This window comes from Prosopis cineraria, unplaced genomic scaffold (genome assembly GCF_029017545.1).
Source record: "Prosopis cineraria cultivar Desert tree isolate PC_DT_omini unplaced genomic scaffold, ASM2901754v1 PC3, whole genome shotgun sequence".
NCBI lineage: Eukaryota > Viridiplantae > Streptophyta > Magnoliopsida > Fabales > Fabaceae > Prosopis > Prosopis cineraria.
In genome coordinates, this window is record NW_026555334.1 from 22740891 (window position 1) to 22759525 (window position 18635).

The 18635-nt window shown below is 33.5% G+C and overlaps 2 protein-coding genes across 2 annotated transcripts; both read right to left on the reverse strand.

The window, feature by feature from the left end:
• Positions 1–1948: 1948 nt before the first annotated feature.
• Positions 1949–3261, reverse strand: LOC129305448 (uncharacterized). The gene has a single exon (XM_054945477.1). The coding sequence runs from the start codon at positions 3259–3261 to the stop codon at positions 2260–2262; it is 1002 nt and encodes a 333-aa protein (XP_054801452.1). The 3' UTR covers positions 1949–2259.
• A 2289-nt stretch (positions 3262–5550) lies between these two features.
• LOC129304971 (ycf3-interacting protein 1, chloroplastic) lies at positions 5551–10680 on the reverse strand. The gene is made up of 6 exons (XM_054944841.1): positions 10349–10680; positions 10192–10236; positions 9634–9747; positions 9323–9403; positions 6426–6590; positions 5551–5722 (listed from the first exon to the last, which is right to left on the reverse strand). Exons 1-6 carry the CDS (start codon positions 10613–10615, stop codon positions 5633–5635), a joined length of 762 nt encoding a protein of 253 aa, XP_054800816.1. The 5' UTR covers positions 10616–10680; the 3' UTR covers positions 5551–5632.
• Positions 10681–18635: the final 7955 nt, after the last annotated feature.

Below are 18635 nucleotides of genomic sequence, written 5' to 3' on the forward strand. Positions count from 1 at the left end.
ATGAGTCTTAATACATATAAAAGAGTCATATGATGCATTCATTTAATGACTTAAGAAAGGTAATTAAGCTCTCTAAGTTTTCACATTGAATCTAAAAGAATTTAAAATTACTTATCCTAAACTTCTTAATCTTCTCTTGATTCTTCATGCTCTTAAAGTTTTGTTTTCATCCATGATTCTTTATATCTGCACACATAACAAATACCTCTTTTCTTAGTTTTGTAATTATCAAAACACATGATCCAACAAAGCTTTCTTTAGAGTAATAGAGAAGATCAAAAGAAATTGCACTCGATATCTTGGAACAAAGTTAAACTTCAAAAGACCACAGGAGCTCTTGGCATAAAGGATCTTCAAATGCAAAATGTTGCTTTTATAATGAAACTTTACTGGGATCTACTTAGCAAACCTAAGAGTCTCTAGGTTAAATGCCTTAAGGCTAAGTATAATTATGGTACGGGGGAGATTTCGGTGGTTGTTAAGAAGAGATCCGGTTCCCATGTTTGGAATAGTATTGTTAAGGTTTAGAATAACTTTCTTTAAGGAGTTAGAAAAAGGATTAACAATGGTGCTAGTACTAGTTTTTGGTAAGACTTGTGGACTCCTTTGGAACATCCTCTAATTAATTATGTCTCTAATCCTGAAGTTCCAATTAATCCCCAAGCCAAGGTTTGCAATTTCTTTTCCTCTTCAAGTACTTGGAATAGGAATAACCTGTCCAAAGATTTCTCTTTTGAAATTGTCAACAAAATCTCCAACGTACAACTCTAGAACATCCAACAAAATGGTATTTTCTAGTGGAAAATTGGAAGTGGTGGAAGATTCTCTGTTCATGCTACTTATAACTTCCTTGTTAACACTGAAAAAAGTGAAATACTTCTTTTGGCAGATTCTACATGAGAGAATTCCTAGCAATAAATTGAGAGGAGATAGGTTCTACAACTAATGCAAATTGCCTTTTTGAGTGTGAATGTGAGAAAAACATTATTCATATCTTGAGAGACTGCTTGAGAGCTAAAAACACTTGGAAAAAAATTATTAATCCTGTTTATTATAACTTTTTCTTTTCTTGCAATTAGCAGGAACGGATTAAGTGGAACACAACACACCAGCTCAAGGGTGGACTCTTTCAAAGCCGGCCCTAGATTAAAGTTTTTGGTAGCCTATGTTGGCTACTTTGGGTACACAGATGCTCAAATATCTTTGATGGGAGTTTCCATAATTCAAATGATAATAGTCAAGCTTGTAGAAGATATGTGATGGAAGAAAGCATCCAAAACATTCTATTTGCCACCTTTCCTTAAAGATTAAAGAACCAAGGACATCAATGGATTGCACCATCATAGGGACTAATTCGAGAAGATGTTGATGCCTCTGTTAACCATTGGAACAATGCTGCTTGTGGAGAATTAGCTCATAATTTGAAAGGTAAATGGTTGTGTGGTTTTACCTACAACTTGGGAAGATTTCTGGTTGCCATTGCTGAATTAAAAGCCATTAAGTATGGGGTGGAATGATGCCTAAATTTAAACACTGATAGGGCAATAATTCACTCAGATTTATCAACCTCATGCATAGAAGAGTGAGCAATGACCATCCTTTTTCATGTGATATTTTTGAAGTACAAGAGTTGCTTTTTGCTCACAAAAATTATAAGCTAACATATACTCCACGTGAGACGTTGTCTTGTGCTGATCACTTGACCAAAATGGCACATAATTCTTTTAGGGAATTGATTTGCATGTATGAGGAACCTGTAGAATGTGCTGATTTATTTTCATATGATCATGGTGGGGGTCTGTCCCATCAAGACTAATTTGGGATCTTTTTTTTTTTTAGCCTTGGCTAACCCTGTTAATGAGAGAGAAAAAAATCTACTTACAATAAAAAAAGAATCCTTTCTTACACGTGGGAAATTCAAATGCAATTTAATTGCAGCACACACGCCTCAAATGCTGCAGGAAAACAATATTATGGAGCTATCATTCCATTTCCACCACTAGCAAAAACATACTTCCTGACCCCAAAAAAAAAAAAAAAGAGCCAAAAAAACAAAGTGAAAGAGACCACTAAGTATCAAACTATAAATAATACTCCTCTAGCTCTAGCTAGTTTAGGTGATGGATGGTTGAGATTATAGGATCAAACTTTCTTGATATATATATATATATATATAAACACTTCATGAAAAAGTTGTGTCATGTAGGAAATTAAAGATCTGACTTGAACGGTTGAAAAAGGCCATGTTGGTTCCAAGTCTCAGGCGCTTTGTGCTGCTTCCAAAAAGGCGTTAAATTCTTCCCTAGCCTTTTGCAACCGAGGCGTAATGCATGATGATGCAGGCGAAGCCGGAGAAGACGGAGTGGAAAATCGAACATGGCGAGGCGATGCATCCGACTTTCTGTTTCCTCCCGGGGATCCATTCTTGAGCACTCCTTTAATGTCCTTGTTATTATCGAACACGAAAGCCGCCGCCACCGGCGAATGTGCATCCTCGCCGCCGCCGCATCTGATTAACTCCGAGGGTAGATCGAAATACGAACTCACTGATTCGTTCCCTTCCACCTGATCCTGTACCGGCTTTATGGCCCTGGGTGATGGAGCCCAGGAACCACACTCGAATTTCTCCAGAGAAACTGTTCTTGATATTACACGATCCATACTTGAAATTTGTGATTCTTCCTTTTTAGGTCTCACTGGCTTGGCTTTTCCAAATCCTGGAAGGTACAGACAACTGCATTTGAATCCTTTATCTGCAGGAGGAGGATCGATGTTCTTGCGAGCAGTAATCCTGCTACTCCTAGGACTGTCTTTCATGGCTTCAGGTTTCTGGAAGCTTCCTTGACGGTGAGTATTGGTGGTATCGCGTTTAATTACAGACCAAAGATCAAATTCATCTGAGGGTGGACACGCCCTTCTTTCACCACAAGACTTGCTCTTCTGTAGGTAAGATTCTGCAGGGTATGGTGGGGATTCTAGGCTCTCAACTTTGGATTTCTTCTTGGACAGGAAGCGAGGTGAGGAAGTGGCGGAATTCGGTTGGCTGATGCTCAAGAACTTGGACTTTGGAGGCTGTAATGGTGGTGGAAAAGAAGTTGCTTCTTGCTGTTTCAGGGACAGAGGATCCACAACAATCTGCTTCTCTTGTTTTTGCGGGCTTTCTTTGATCATTATATGATGGTGGTAGCGATCCTCAGTGGTGAGTGCAATGGCGTACCTTCTGCTGATAGGAATTGTTTCATCAGAAATCTGAGGCGCCATGGCAATGAAGTTTTTGGAGAAGAAAGAAGATTGCAACAATATTTATGGGAAAAAGGAGGAGCAGAGCATGCATTGCACGCACGTCCATTCACATCTCGGTCGTGGTAACCATGTTCTACTGTCTCCAATATAATTATACAAGTCTAATTCATCTGACTTCGTATTTGTCCCCCCCCCCCCCCCCAAAAAAAAAAATCCTTTGACTTTGTCTGAGGATACGTTGACCTGTCACTCATATATAATACTCTTTTAGTCCATATACTCCTTTCGGACTTAAAAATTTAAAAGATATTTTATGGTAAAGACGGAAGAAAGGAGGCGTCAGATAACAAATTTATCTTATTAAAAAAATTACTAATTACTTATAAGTTACTCTTTTTGTCCTATTTATAAAATATTTTTAAAAAAATTATTCTGTTTTTAAGGTGTTATGATATTTTTAAGTAATCAAATAATTTTACTTTGTTTTGAAAAATGAAGGAAATATTAATTTCATATTTTACCCACCACTACCATGAAATTAATTATGATATTATTATGGACAAAATTAAAAACTTATCATAATTTTATGTAATTTTAATTGAATAATAAATTTTTATTGATATACAGGATTTTATTAGAAATACTTTACATAGAAGGACGGAAGGAGTAGCTTTGGTAATACATGTGTATTGATTTTCTAAAATACTCCTCTTTTTAAGCATTTACCTTGAAAGCTATCCTTTATGGATTAAATATATTAATGTGTGCAAATAACAATGCAATATGAGTAGTTTGCGAAAAAAATAATAATAAACATGGGGAAGTTGGTTCTATTGATTTTGATGGAAGTGATCTTCACAAGAAAGCTAATTCAAGCATATCAAACATGTAAAATTTGGAGTTTCACTTACACTTTCATTTCTCTGCCTTCACTTCCATGCTACTATTAGGACCAAGATAAACTCTTCAACTAGTTCTTATATTTAAGCTTTGAATGAAATTACTTCTGGTGAAAGACCTGAAATATAATTTCCCTTTTTCTTATAAACAATATAATTTCCTTTTTTGGAATAAAAAAGCTACATATATAAAGATTGTTCGTGAGGGGGAAAAAATATAAAGTTAAGTATTCACGATTTATGAATTAATAAAAACTATTCAAGCAAATGTTGCATATGGCAGTACCCTAAACCATTCATTTTGAGGATTCTCATTATTTTTGTATCACTATGGAAAGAATATGGAAATTATTATTTTTCATGGTTTGGTTAACACATGCTAATACATATTTTGGCCAAAAAAAAAAAGCACATACTAATACGTATATTTTGACACACACTGACAACATGAATACTGTGACTATCAATGTTCAAATAATTACCAACCAGACACGTTTTTCTGTATATTATATAAAAGTTCAGAAATGAGGTGTACAATTTGTTACTTATGATTAGTATACTTGACGTACATCATGTCATTATATACTTTTATATTCATACTGATAATTCCTTGCACTTCTTTACATTGAACCACAAAAGCACTTGAGAACCATTTGGTTCACACGTTAGGTCGTATTAAATAAGCCAATCTTTATTAGCTCATAACTAACAACTCGAATATAGTACAATGGTCGGCAGCACATGCGCATGATAAAATAACGCTCGAGCAAGAGTATTAACTGGCCTGCATCACATAGAAATACTCAAATGTCCAAGCATTTAAAAAAAAAAATGTAAAGAGCCAAGCAATACTATTCAATAATTAACTACTACTATTAAAAAAATGTTAAGTTTGTAAATTTAACTATACATACGTACACACATATATTCAGGTGTATATAAATCTTTTTGTCAAATATATCAAACTTCATATTATTATTTATTTTTATTATTTGACACATCAAATTTTATATTACCTAATATTTTTATCATATATATTTCCCAAACAGTTCAGATATTGTATTTGAATAATAAAATTACAAATGATAAAAATCAATGTTTTTTTTAATAATAACACATTTAAAAGCACTTTTCATAATATGTAATTCAAACCTTCAGTTTATCAAATTGAGTTTCAAAATAATATATCTTAACATATAATAATATATAATCCAAACAATCCTCAATTTATCAAATTTAAGTTTCAAAATAATATATTTTAATATAAATTTCACTATAATGACTGACTTTTTTTGTAACAAAAAGGAAGATATCAAATTGATTTTTGATATTAATTTTTAACAAATTACCTTTTGACCGGCCCTATATTGAAGGGCCTCAGCTTTTCTGAGGACGAGACATTTTACAATGCATTTGGAAGACACGTTGAAGATTTCAATTGAGAAGCCTTGTTGGAATGGCGTAAGCATAATACATTAAATGATGAATTTCTACTGGAGAGAATTGAAAAACAAAATCAAAACTACAGAGATTCCTATAATTACAGGAAAAGCTGTCACCAAATACAGCGCTCCATAACCCTGCAGGATAAAGAACCTCCTCAGTAGAAAAGCTCATAGCCTCATTAACAAGAAAACATGATTCTGAAACTAATAATGACATGTAGGAACTCTTCATGTGCACCAACAAAATTGGGCTGTTCATAGCCCACAATGTCTCCTGTCCTCCCTTAATTACTGCATGTTCATAAGTCAACCAATATATTGTGAAGGTACCATAATGGAGGGAGTGTAAAATTATCAGCAGATTTTAAATAAATCAGTACTTGCAATAAAATGTTGCCATGAGTATTTTATAAACGCTGTACTGTAACTTAGACCTGGAATCAATTATTGTTTATCACAGAGGCAAGGCAAAGCAAACAAAAGAATAGCAAAATATTGGATTTGAATTCAGCAAGTGCCTTAAATCCATTCACTCAATGAGTATCTTGTGTGGCACAATAACAACCATTCAATTTAATTGAATGGCTGTCAGAAATTTCATTATATACTACTCAAAAAATATCAAATCTTAAATTTTTAGAGGGGACAACCTACATGAAAAGTGTTATGATCGTCAAGATTATTTTGACTTCTATTGAAAAGAAGTATATCTTGATAAATTTTAAATATTGATGAAATCCAATAATTATAAATGAGACACTTATTGAGTAAGTAGACTTAAGCCACTTATCAAATCCAAATCCCAAAATATTGTACTGGAGGAAGACTAGGAACTGACCACAGCAGGGGGCACTTCCGTGTCATCACCGTCTGTACTATCTTCAATTTCAGCAGCTGAATCCCAATCAACATTCAGTCTCTTTGCAGCCTCTTTAGGATCGATTCCGGTGTCAGTGGCTCTTGCATAGAGGGATTTGCTGGGCTTTGTCTTCAGTGCTTCGGCCTAGAAAAGGGGAAAATATAGTAATTACTAATCAAAATCAATTGGATATATAAGAAACCTGAGGAGGGATTAAAGTTTTATTATTATAAAACTGTCACCTGTATAAATTAGTCACAAATATGTATCTTCACATGTAGCTACATCATTTGAGAGGCATCTAATTATTCAACATACCGAAACATCTAGAGAGTACAAGCAAGCTACCCAGCAAGTATGTGTTTTATATATCTAAATTAGTTTCGTAATTTAAAAAGAAAAAAAAAAGGTTTTGCAATTGGTCATGACAAACCTCTTTTCCTTTACTGCAAAGTGAAAACTAAACACGGCACATCCTCAACTTAATTTCTGCATAATCTTAACCAATTCTGACTAGGCTGCAAACACATAAAAGAGATATTGGCTATGAAAGGAACCCCACAAACAGGCCATGACCATGCTACAGAAATATAGTGGGAAAGGTGCAAATGGATCGACTAGCTGCTTTAAGGACTTTGGAGCAGCCATGCCACCACCATCTCCCAAGTTTGGCTGCTTCATGAGTGGTCTAACCATGAGCAGCTAAAATTTGCTGGGAGAGTAAACCCACATACAGGGCCATGCTACAAAACATATACCAAAAAAGGGTGCAAATGGGTGGACCAACAATCCTAGAAACTTGGGGACAGCCTTGCGATCCATGACAAAAGGCCACACATTGATATTGGGTTTAGCCACATGCTTGGTCATGGGAAACCTCCTTTTCTTTACTGCAAAGTGCAAACTAAACATGAGGCATTCTCAATTTCTGCTTAATGACTAATAATAGAGTAAGCACATCATGCTCAATTTACACATTTCCCTTGTGAACAGTATACACTTTACACTATCAGTCATATCCATCATATATTAGATTTCTAGACTAAAAGTTCAAGATTTGAGAGTTTAATCCTGAACTATAAATTGACATTGAGAGCTTCATTCAAGGGAGAGTATACTGTCACTGTGGCCTGGATAAGAGAACTGATACAGTATGAAATGATGCTCAAATGAGCCACAGGCAGATAACTTGTATCATTGAATAGAAAATTATAACAGTTCAGTAACAAACAACAGCACATGTTTAGCAGAGGAAAAAGAGAAAAGCAAAATTAACAGAGGGAAGGAGAAGAATTAGAATTACAGGGAGAAGAAGCTATAACAATTTTCGACACCTTCTATGCCACCCTTGCCTTCTATTTTATATTCTCATTTCCATGCCCTACTTGAATTCCTCCAACTTGAGTCCATTTAAGTAAGTTTCTGGCCCATGTCTTTCCGTATCATGACATTACCCTCCCCTTGAAATTAACCTTGTCCTCAAGGTTAAGAGCATGTATAGTGGCTGATAGCAAACATAGAGCATTATCCCCTTAAAAAGTGCCAATGCAGTAGCTACATGGCTGTCGTCAAGCGCAGCAGGTAATGCTAATGTATAGGTAGGTGATTCGTGTAGTATAATGAGTAAGGAAGTGATAGGATACCTAGATGGCAAGGAGAGTAGAGAACAAAAGAAGAAAATCCAAGGTTGAGTCCATGTTGAGAAAATGGGTCAGCAATGGTATGAAGTGGATCATAAAAACATCCCGTAGACTATATGGCATTCCTAGTGAAAGCATAGGAAAAATCAACAGAAATGCTCCCTGAGGAAGCAAAAGTTCTTGAGGGAGTATAAAGAACTAGTTGGATAAAAACAACTATGATTGTACAGACAGGTGGACCCAAACCATTCCAAGAAACAAGAATGCAAGAGACCCGACAAATTGGTTGATGAAAGTCTAAGTGTGATGCATCTTTAACAAGTCCAAAATGCACAGCAGCCTTCTCAATGGAATCTTGTAGAATTTTATTGATGTTTTTCTTCAATGTCAATGTGAAGAAACTGGGAGGGGGAGAATTATCTTGTATTCCACAAGAGTCGAATGACTCAGTATATACAGCAGAGGCCAAAAAATATGGCCTAAAAATCAAGGAAGGAGAGATCCAAGAAATCATATAAAATCCTATCTAATAAAATAAAATATTTACAGAATCAAATATTTATTCGGATATCTACACTCCCCCTCAATTTGGTTGCCTAAATAAGAGCACAGATGCAGTGTGAAATTCTACTCAAATGAGCCACAGGCAAATGACTTGTATTATTCAATAAAAAAATAAATGGTTATGCTGGGCTAAGGATTGTATAAGGCAGAAAGTGGGCAAAAAGTAACCATTTCAAGATCAGGAGAGGCATGAGATTGTTTATGGTTGTACAGAAAATGTTCGAAAGGCTTTCGCACATAGAAAGAAGAATGAAAAATGAGACAGCCAAGGAAACTTGACTCACAAGACTTCAAATATAAACTCATGTCAATTCAACACAGTTCTCAAATCTTAGGTCAATTCAACATTTGCAAAACTATAAAAAGAAATATCTATGCTATCAAGGGAAGGCAGCAATGTTAGTGACTACGAGGCCATATTAAGAAACAAAGAAGTTCATATCTTTTTTCTTTTTTTTTTTTGGGACAAACAAAGGAGTTAGTATCTTTAAAAGCTTTTCATTTGGTAGGAGCTCAATTCTCATCATTAAAAAAAAAATTGTTGTATTGATGTATTTTACAAGACATTGGAAATATTAACACCCCCATTTTACAGGACATTTCGAAACGGTTATTATCACATGACCAAGTTTAAGCATGCCTTGTGTCCGAGAAAAGAAAGTATAAGCATACCTCTAAATTAGGCCATGAATTTAATTCCTCAGCTAGCATCTTGAGAGCAGCTTTATTCTTTGGGATTTTTCCTTCGTTTACCTACCAAATAAAGGATCACACTATTTACCCTTAAGGAAAAGTAAAGCAAATGGAATTAAGATCACATTAGGAACGATGTATTAATTAGTGGTGTAAAGGTGGCATATCCTTTTTGTTTTTTTTTTTTTAATCATGTGTAAAGGTGGCATATCACCATAACTTTTTGTAGAAAGAAGATGAGTCAGATTTCTTAGTTGCATGTAGCAGTCATAGCATAGGGCCAAACTTACTTCTTCCAAAACAGCAACAAGATCATCCCTTGTTGGGGCATCAGGATCTTCAATGCCAAGCAATCTTCTTCTCTCAACTTCCCTGGGGTCCTCAATCATTATTGTTAATTTAACCTATGTATAAAGAATAGAAGGAAAAAAAGAAAGAAAGAAAGAATCACTGGATCATTATAGGCAAGGCCGCAAAGACTCTAATTTGGGGTGCAATGAACAATCATTAACAGAAGCGCTCCTTTTAATCTGAACGAACATGAAGAAGACAAAAACTTTTTATTTCCACTTTATCTTTTATATTTTGAAATTCAATTCTTTCTGTTACCACATTTCATCTCCTCTTTCCCCCACGCATGTTCAAATAATCAGTAATTTAGGAATAAAGTAACGAAAATATTTGCCTCAGCCTCACATGACAACAGCCTCTATTCACACCCTTGCCCCTTTCCCCTCTCAGTACTCGCAAGCCTTTATGCCCCACTGAGTAACCACTAACCAGGAATCGACAAAAGTGTTGAAAATGGTTGCAGCATGAAGTCAAAAGAACAAAACAAGTGAAAGTACCTCACCGAAGAGCATGTCCCTGTTAGTCCTCAGAAGCTCCAGCACCTACAAGCGCGCACGAAAAAGCAATTAAGAACCGGGAAATGATGGAAGATCAATCACAGAAAGATGGGTGCGTAAAAATTTCACAATTCAGAGTAGGATAAGATATACATACTGTTTTAACTTGGTTAATGTATTCAAGGTCTTCAGCGGTTGGATCGGCATCCTCATCCTGCTCAGACGAGACGCGCAGTTCAGTGTCTTCCTTGCCCACAAGGGGAACCACAACGTTAGGTGAGCGTTGGCTTTGGCGTTGGCGATTGCGGAAGGCAAGGCTGGGCCTTGAGAATGATTCATTGCGAAACGAAGAACGGTGTACGAACTTGGGAAGACAAGAAGAAGAAGAAGACGAAAACGAAAGCGGCAACAATTGGGATGCCATGGCTAAGGATGCTTCCCTTCTATCATCTTCGACAGGTTCCTGCTTCTTCCATCTCCAATTTCTTAAAAACCATTAATCCTAAGCTTGCGGAGATAATTTTATTTTCCTAATTTCCAAAACTTGTAAAATAATATATTAATTATAAATATTATATTAATTAAGTAAGAAATAATAATATCCACATGTGGCAAAAAATAATAATATCCATATAAAATATACAATTTATAATAAAATGTATTATTTTTTCTAAGCAAAATGTATTCATAAAGAATAAATGAATAATGCATCTTTCTATTTTGTGGACTTGCATATTGTGATAATGGCAAGGTTGAGGTTTTTGTTTTTTTTTTCCCTCCTGAACTATTTGGATTTGCATTTTTAGTGATATTCTAAATACACTCACTTAATCAATATCTCAATTATAATAATTAAAATTTTTTAATATTTAAAAATTATCAAGATATATGTTCCTTAAAAAATTTAAAACAACCAACATGATCAGGATACCCCTTACTCATGATGTTCCCTTAAAAAATTTGAAATTTAATATTTTTTTAGTATTATATGACAAAATCATTAATAGATTAAATTAAACTAATACTATCATGTGATTGTTGTATGTGTGTCAAAAGTGTGTGTGTATCAAAGTCCCACTAGTGGTTATATATTCACTCTTGCTGATGGTGCAATAATCTGGAAGTCTGCAAAACAGACAATCAACACAAAATCCTCAAGAGATTCTAAGTTCATTGCCATAGAGCTGGTTGGGACTAAGGCTGAGTGATTGAAAAATTTCTTAGCAAATATTCCAATAGGTGAAAAGCCCACACCATCAGTGTCTTTACATTGTGATAGCTAGTCTGCAGTAACAACGACTAAAAATAAGATTTTCAATGGCAAAAGTAGACATATTCGATTGAGACATAATATTATGAGGCAGCTGCTCAAAGATAGGGTCATCTCAATCGATTATGTGAGATCAGAGTTAAATTTGGCGGATCCGTTAACTAAACCCTTAGGAAAGAAATTTATTATTGAAACGTCGAGGGGAATGGGACTTAAGTCTGTTTGAAATTAACGGTAATGGCAACCCAACCTTTGTGATTGGAGATCCCATGAAGAAGGTTCAATGGGTAAGAACAAGTCACTTGTTAGTTATGTTAGCACTGAATTTTATCCCTTCTTATGGCTTGAGAAAGTGCTAGAATGTATTGAACGGAGGCTAAGCGAAAGCTCTTAATGTTTACATAGTCCTTATAGATGGTATATTCATTGCAGATATACTTGATGAAAATACCTATACAAATGTAGAGTGGGGTCGCTCCTATGAGATCGTGGCGAAATCTCTAAAGCATTTGTTAAAACCAGGCGTGCGCATGGCCGATAACGTGCAAAACCATCGTTAACAGCAAAGACTGTGGGGGTATAGTCTGATTTATATGACCTCTAGCACATGCTCAAGATCTATTGGTTCAATAACGAAGTTATACTGACTTTTCTGTGTGCTAAGTTTTATTAGTCTAGGTTTGGTTCAAGTCGACAAACACCAAATTCAAAGTGATTATCCTCCGTGTGAATAACTCAGATGAACATAGATCCTTTTGACACATGTGGGGGATTGTTGTATGTGTGTCAAAAGTGTGTATGTGTCAAAATCCCACATTGACTAAAAGAAAGACTCTCATAGTGTATATATACTAAGGAATGAAGTGGGCTAGTAAAATGGGCTTGGAGGAGAAGTGGCCTCGCGCACTTGAGACAAGCCAACACAAGGCAATTGCAGTTGAAACTGGGTTCCTTTTACCGGGTTATTTTTACAAAAATAATTAAATAAATAATTATTTTTAGCTCACCCGAAAAACCTTTAATTTTGCTGTTTTGAATTTGAACTTAAGGCCTTGACAGTTTTTGGATATTAAACCTCTTCTGAAAACTAATTTTGTGGGTTAATGACTTAAACAATTTGTCTGGCAAATAGATTAATGAACCCCAAATGTTTCCGAATTAATGGATGTGTGCGTTTTTGCTGTTTAAGGCGTGCGTAACTAAAGCATTAATCCATGAACGTTTTGTTGTTTAATGTGTGTGTAACCAAAGCATTAATTGGTGATTATGACCTAGCATTTGTGTCTCCATCTTCGAGCTATATAAAGCCCCTGGGTGTTGACAAAAAGGGAACAAGCCTCTTGAGTTTTCGAGGTTCTCTTCTCCTTTTGCCTCCTCTTCGTATATTCATCTATGTTAACTTTAGCCTCTATTGTTCTGCTCCCTTGCTCCGCTGCAGGAAGTGCTTGTTTAATCCTGGAAAGTTGCCGGTCCGTCGTCCAGGTGTACCGGGATAATTCTTAAGGATAGTGTCTTTTCAGGCACAACTCAAGCAATTTGAAGTTCGCTGTTCACGTCTGCCGCCAGTGCCACCTACAGTGACATTAGACACTTATTGAGTAAGTGTATTTAAGCCATTTATCGAATCTAAATTTAGACTGTTGTTTAAAGATCACCAATGTTTTAAACAATTTGATGTGGGAATTTTTATCCATAAAGTAATTAAAAATTAGCATATATTTTCTTGATGTTAAATACATCAATATTGAATGTTAAAAATGATGTCTAGAACATAAAGTCTTACAAAAAATGCCACTTGCCATGCCAAGTGAATTTAAAAATATATTACATTTTAATTATTTTAGGGAAAAAATTAGAGACTTTTATAGATATAGCATATATTATAAAACCAAACTAAGTAAATAGCCTAATATTTATTATATTTTGCATTATGACCGGCTTATTATATTTGTAAATTATATACCTTTGCATATCAATAATAAATTCTTTATAAATTTTCAATGATAAACCCTTTATATATCAATAATAAATCTCTTATATATCAATGTGAACTGACCATACTTTCAAATTTTTAAAAATTTGGTCTATATTTTTTAGACACAATTTTTTTAAATCAATGGACTAATTTATCCAAAAAAAATAGTATACAACAAATAGTTTGAAATACTAGTGCTCCTTAAAGATTAATTTAAAAGAAAAAATATAATTTAACCTTTAATAGTAATATTACATTATTACTCAATATATTTGAAAAATAGTTTTGACAAATAGTTTTGTTTTGTTAAAAAAATGTATTTGTTTTGAAAAATCATTAGACATTTTAAATTATTTATGAGAACATTCCTTTCACAATATTCTTGCGAAAATTGATATATTTAATATTTACAAACATTAAAATTAATATATTTAATATGTGTGTGTATTGACTAAAGTTTATTATCTCATTCATTTCTTTATTACTAGTATAATTTAATTTTTTAAAAATGTATGAATTTTTTTAAAGGGAAAATCATTATCAGGGCATGCAACCATTTTAAATACTCAAAAATGTCTTCAAATTTATAAATAATTGGGAAAATAATAACCAAATTCCTCCAAATTATGTAAATGGCAATTTTGTTTCTCAAAATGCCATAGTATCAATGAAGTTCCCAGATACCTTTTTGTTAGTAACTTTTTTAGAGAAAAGACCATTTTATCATTATTAATAAATTGTGATTTTTTGTTTAAGTATTGCAATTTTTTGAAAAAAGTTGTAATTCTTTAAACAAAAGTTATAAATGGAGTTTGTTATTTTGATAACTTATTTTTCAATAATAGAAATTATACTTGATAAATATTATATTAATTAAGTAAGTAATAATAATATCCATATAAAATATAAAATTTATAATAAAGTGTATTATTTTTTAAGGAAAATGTATTATTCATAAAGAATAAATAAATAATGCATCTTTCTTTTCTTTTTTTGATGGCAAAAAGAAGACTCAACCCACGTGTTGAGCGAGTTATTACCAATATTTTCACAACTGAATCAGATATTGAATCAAAAAGGTTAGGAGTCTATGATTCACATGGTTCAATCAGATTAGACAAATGGTTAAACTGGTAACGTAATAATTAAATTAAAAAATTAATAATGTATATAATAATCTAAATATAGAAAATAAATATGAAATTTCTACTTGACTTAAAAAAATAAATATTTTAAGTTTATCATAATTTAACAAACCACATAATATAACATAACATCAAATGATAAAAAAAATTGGTCATTTCCTAAAAAAATTAATAAAAAATTTAGGAAAAAAAACTTTTTTGTTAAACAGTTCGGTTTTTGAAAACTAAATCTGGTTCGACCGTCAATCAAAAATGGCCCAACCTGACTCAACCCCCAAAACAGTTCTTACATGCTGACCGAAGTTTGATCTAATCTAATTTTTTAATCACTGGTTATTACAATCTGAAGGTAGAAAACTAGCAACAAAATCTGGTAGAGAGCTAAAGCAATGAAGGCCTGGCCAGCTACTAATAGCATGTTGAGCAAGAGCATTTGGAACAACATTACCCTCTCTAAGAATATGATGCATGTCTACTTCCCAATCCCTCCGCATGAAAGCTTGGATCTTAAGAATAATAGTTCTAGTTGTTAAAAATTATGCCTTAAAGGCAATCATTATACTATGAATATTGTTATTTAATAAATTTCTCTTTTATTATCATATCAATTGCATATTCACTATCATAACTATATTCTTAGACAAACTATAGTAATTGTCCTAAATGTCCCTAGTCGATCACCTATTAGAAATCATAGATGAAACAAGACTAATATGACTTCAATTAATTATAAAGATATAAATCAAAGTTGTTGGCACTTAAAAGTGTACAAGGTCCTAGACCGATCTGCTATGAGAAAGTTGCATGATACAAATCATAAGCTTATCTCATATATAACCATATCACTGAGCTATTTGACCTGAGATCATCCTGAATTCCTACATGATGACTATTAAACTTTGACCTAGTTAAAAGTCAACTTTGACTAGGTAATCATAAAAGCTATGATTGAGTTTAATGATTTCATGCAGAGAAATATGAGTGGTCAAGATGAAATTTGTCGCTCACATTAAGTGAGAGATATTACTAGGCCATCGATAAGTAAGATTGAGAAAATGTATGGTCATACTACAATAGAAAGGGTTTTTCCATTAATATAGTCAGTCCACTCAAAGATTGAGAAAGTAATGGTTAGGTAAAGAAGAATGATAATTTTATATCTCACACTTGACCAAAATATCATGTGACAAAATAGACATGATACGGTTATATGATAGGTTACATCAGTCATTAATCCTTATATAAATTAGGTAGTCACAATGTCTTACTAAAGATCACTTATGACTTATGAGCTAATAGCGTTATTGGCCTACTGCTAACTTCATACAGGTCTACAAGGTTGCATACAAGAACAGCCCAATTCGAGTTAGAATGTCTAAGTTCATTAAATCTGGAATGTATCTAGATTCAATGAATATAATTCTTTATTTAGAGTAAATGAATTTTATGTGTGTGTGTATTTGAATATTTATCTGAAAAATATTTGTATATATATGTATGTATATAAAATGTAAAATTCGAATGATAATATATATTTTCAAAATATATATATATATATATATATACATTCGTGTATATATATGTATAATATATTTTATTATATTATATCATTATGTTAGTTTTAAATTTAGATTTATATGATAAATTAAATTTAATAACTAGCATGATATAAGAACATATTATATTAGTTCTATAATTTAAATTTCTTAGATAAATATGAATTAGATATGATACAATAGAAATAAATTTAATTAAATTTTTGTTGGCTCAAGATATAATTTTTGAAATAATTATGGTTATTTTCAAAAATTCAAGAGGAAGACTAAAAATCCTAATCTATATATATATTATAGAAAAGCGAGCGTGCTTTAAGTGTGAGTCAGAAAAATTCCCGATGATAAAACACAATGAGAGTCACAGAAACACCTTAGAGAAAAGAGAAGTTTGATATTTAAGAAAACAAATAGACGTTTTGAGTGCTAATACGATGTTTAAGTTAAAAGAAATTTGTGTGGATACTGGTAGAGAGCAGACCTACGTTGTTAGCTCTTGAGGTCCGAAACATTTAAAGAAAGGTAACTTTTCTATCCATCTTGACTTAAACAGGTTTGATCAGTCTGTGATCGTGATTGGGGATTTGTTTTAATTTTTTATTCTTCCGTTGTGCCTTCCTAATCCAACATTATCATGATGGGTCTTTGAGATTTCACTTTTTCACATAAGTAATGGCTTCCACAGATTCAGAGTTAACAATAAGTTTCTTATGTCTTGCTTCCCAAGCGTCCTTTAAACTGATGAGAATAGCCCAAAGTTTAGTCATTATACTATCATTCCCTTCAAAGCAGTACATATATCCTTCAAGAGTACACCTAGTATGGTTTCTTGTTATGTCACCACAACCACTCCTCCTCATCCCCTAAATACTGGCTCCATTAACATTGACAATTACCCAACTTGAAGGTGGCCTACACCAAATACTTTAGCATTAGAAAGGAGCCAAACCTAATACGTTAGTAGCGTTGATTAGTTGGTCTTTTGCTCTCAACGTGGTAGTCATCACAAATTGAACTTAAGCTTGAAGATCTTCAGTTGTCAACGTTTTTTCTCAAAAATTGGATTATTCCTTCATTTCCATAAAGCCCAGCAACTAATCATAAACCGGGCAATCCAATTCGAGTCTCTACCTTGCTTAAAGTTTCTCAAATTTTATTTAAGCCATTTGGTCTAATTTAAGCTAAAAAATATCACATGCTTGAATCTGCTCACTGGTCAATGCCAATAAATTGATGCAAGAGGGTAGTCTCGAAGAACACTTAACAGAGTTTCAGGTTTATTCTTACTTTGAACACTTGCCATTAGTGTGCATGCGTCTTCTTAACTTAGCAACATTGGTGAGCAGTCGATTATGTATAGTAAGCCAACGAAATGATTTACACCGTTGCAATACTCTTAGTTTCTAGAGTTTCTCCTATGTTCATCAAGAAAAATGGAGTTATATGTTGACCTGGTGGAGAATTCACCATTCTTTTCTAGCTTCCATCTCACCTTGTGGCCAGAATTAATGACTTTCATGCCCTTCTTAACCTTATCCCAAGTTGCCTTGACCCCAAACCAAGTATTAAAGCCTTGCCTTTTTTGATTTACCCTTGGAATCAGATCATCACAATAGTTATACTTTCCTCTGATGGCTCTTACCTATAGTGAATCCTTCTTCATCATTAGGTTCCATCCAAGCTTTATAAGAGAGGCATGGTTCTAAATATAAGCTTGTCTTAGCCTTAGCCGATCATCTTTTTTCAACTTGCACACCTTTTCCCAAGCCATTAGATGGAATTTCTTCTTCTTTGCGGTCATTCCCTAAAGAAATTCTTTATTATTTTTATCAATCAAATCACATATATGAGCAGGGAATATAGTCGCCTATATTGTATAACCCAAATAGCCAAGCTTACAGCTTAGACTAGTATGGTTCTTCCTACCAGTGATAAAGAATTCATTTACCAATTAGTGAGTCTTTACTTAACTTTGTTGACCACATCCGAGAAAGTCTCTCTCCCTACAGGTTTAGTGTGCACCTTGACCCCTAAGTATTTACCTAAGTCCCCTAATTTGATGAATCCAAGCTTAGTACTTTTCTCATCTCGCTTGTAATGATGAACATTTTGGGAGAAAAAGATTTTGGCTTTATCTTTGTCGACTTTCATGATTGAACTAGCACAGAATCTCTTAAGATATCCTTCCATAATCTCTGCTTGCTCTATGCAAACTTCTATAAATAAAATAATATCATTTGTGAAAAACAAATGTGAAACTGGTAGCCCCCTTCTTCCTATCCAAATCGAAATCTAGTTTTGTTCTTTCATCTCTTGTTGAATTAGGTGGGCAAGCCGCTTAATACACAGTACAAACAAGTAAGGTAAAATCAGATCTCCTTGACATACCCCATGACCAGGATTAATAGTGTTTGATTTACTACAATTCTAAAGAAACTGTAAGGATGGGGATGAAACATACTACATGATAATTTCCACCATGTGGTCCAGTAAGCACAAGA

Excerpts from the sequence above, each read along its gene's own strand:
- LOC129305448 (XM_054945477.1), bottom strand. The coding sequence starts at position 3,261 with ATGGCGCCTCAGATTTCTGATGAAACAATTCCTATCAGCAGAAGGTAC.
- LOC129304971 (XM_054944841.1), bottom strand. The coding sequence starts at position 10,615 with ATGGCATCCCAATTGTTGCCGCTTTCGTTTTCGTCTTCTTCTTCTTCT. Across the intron at positions 9,404-9,633 it reads TTGTTGCTGTTTTGGAAGAA|GTAAACGAAGGAAAAATCCC; the intron begins GTAAGTTTGGCC and ends TTTATTTGGTAG. Across the intron at positions 5,723-6,425 it reads CGGAAGTGCCCCCTGCTGTG|GGTTATGGAGCGCTGTATTT; the intron begins GTCAGTTCCTAG and ends TTTATCCTGCAG.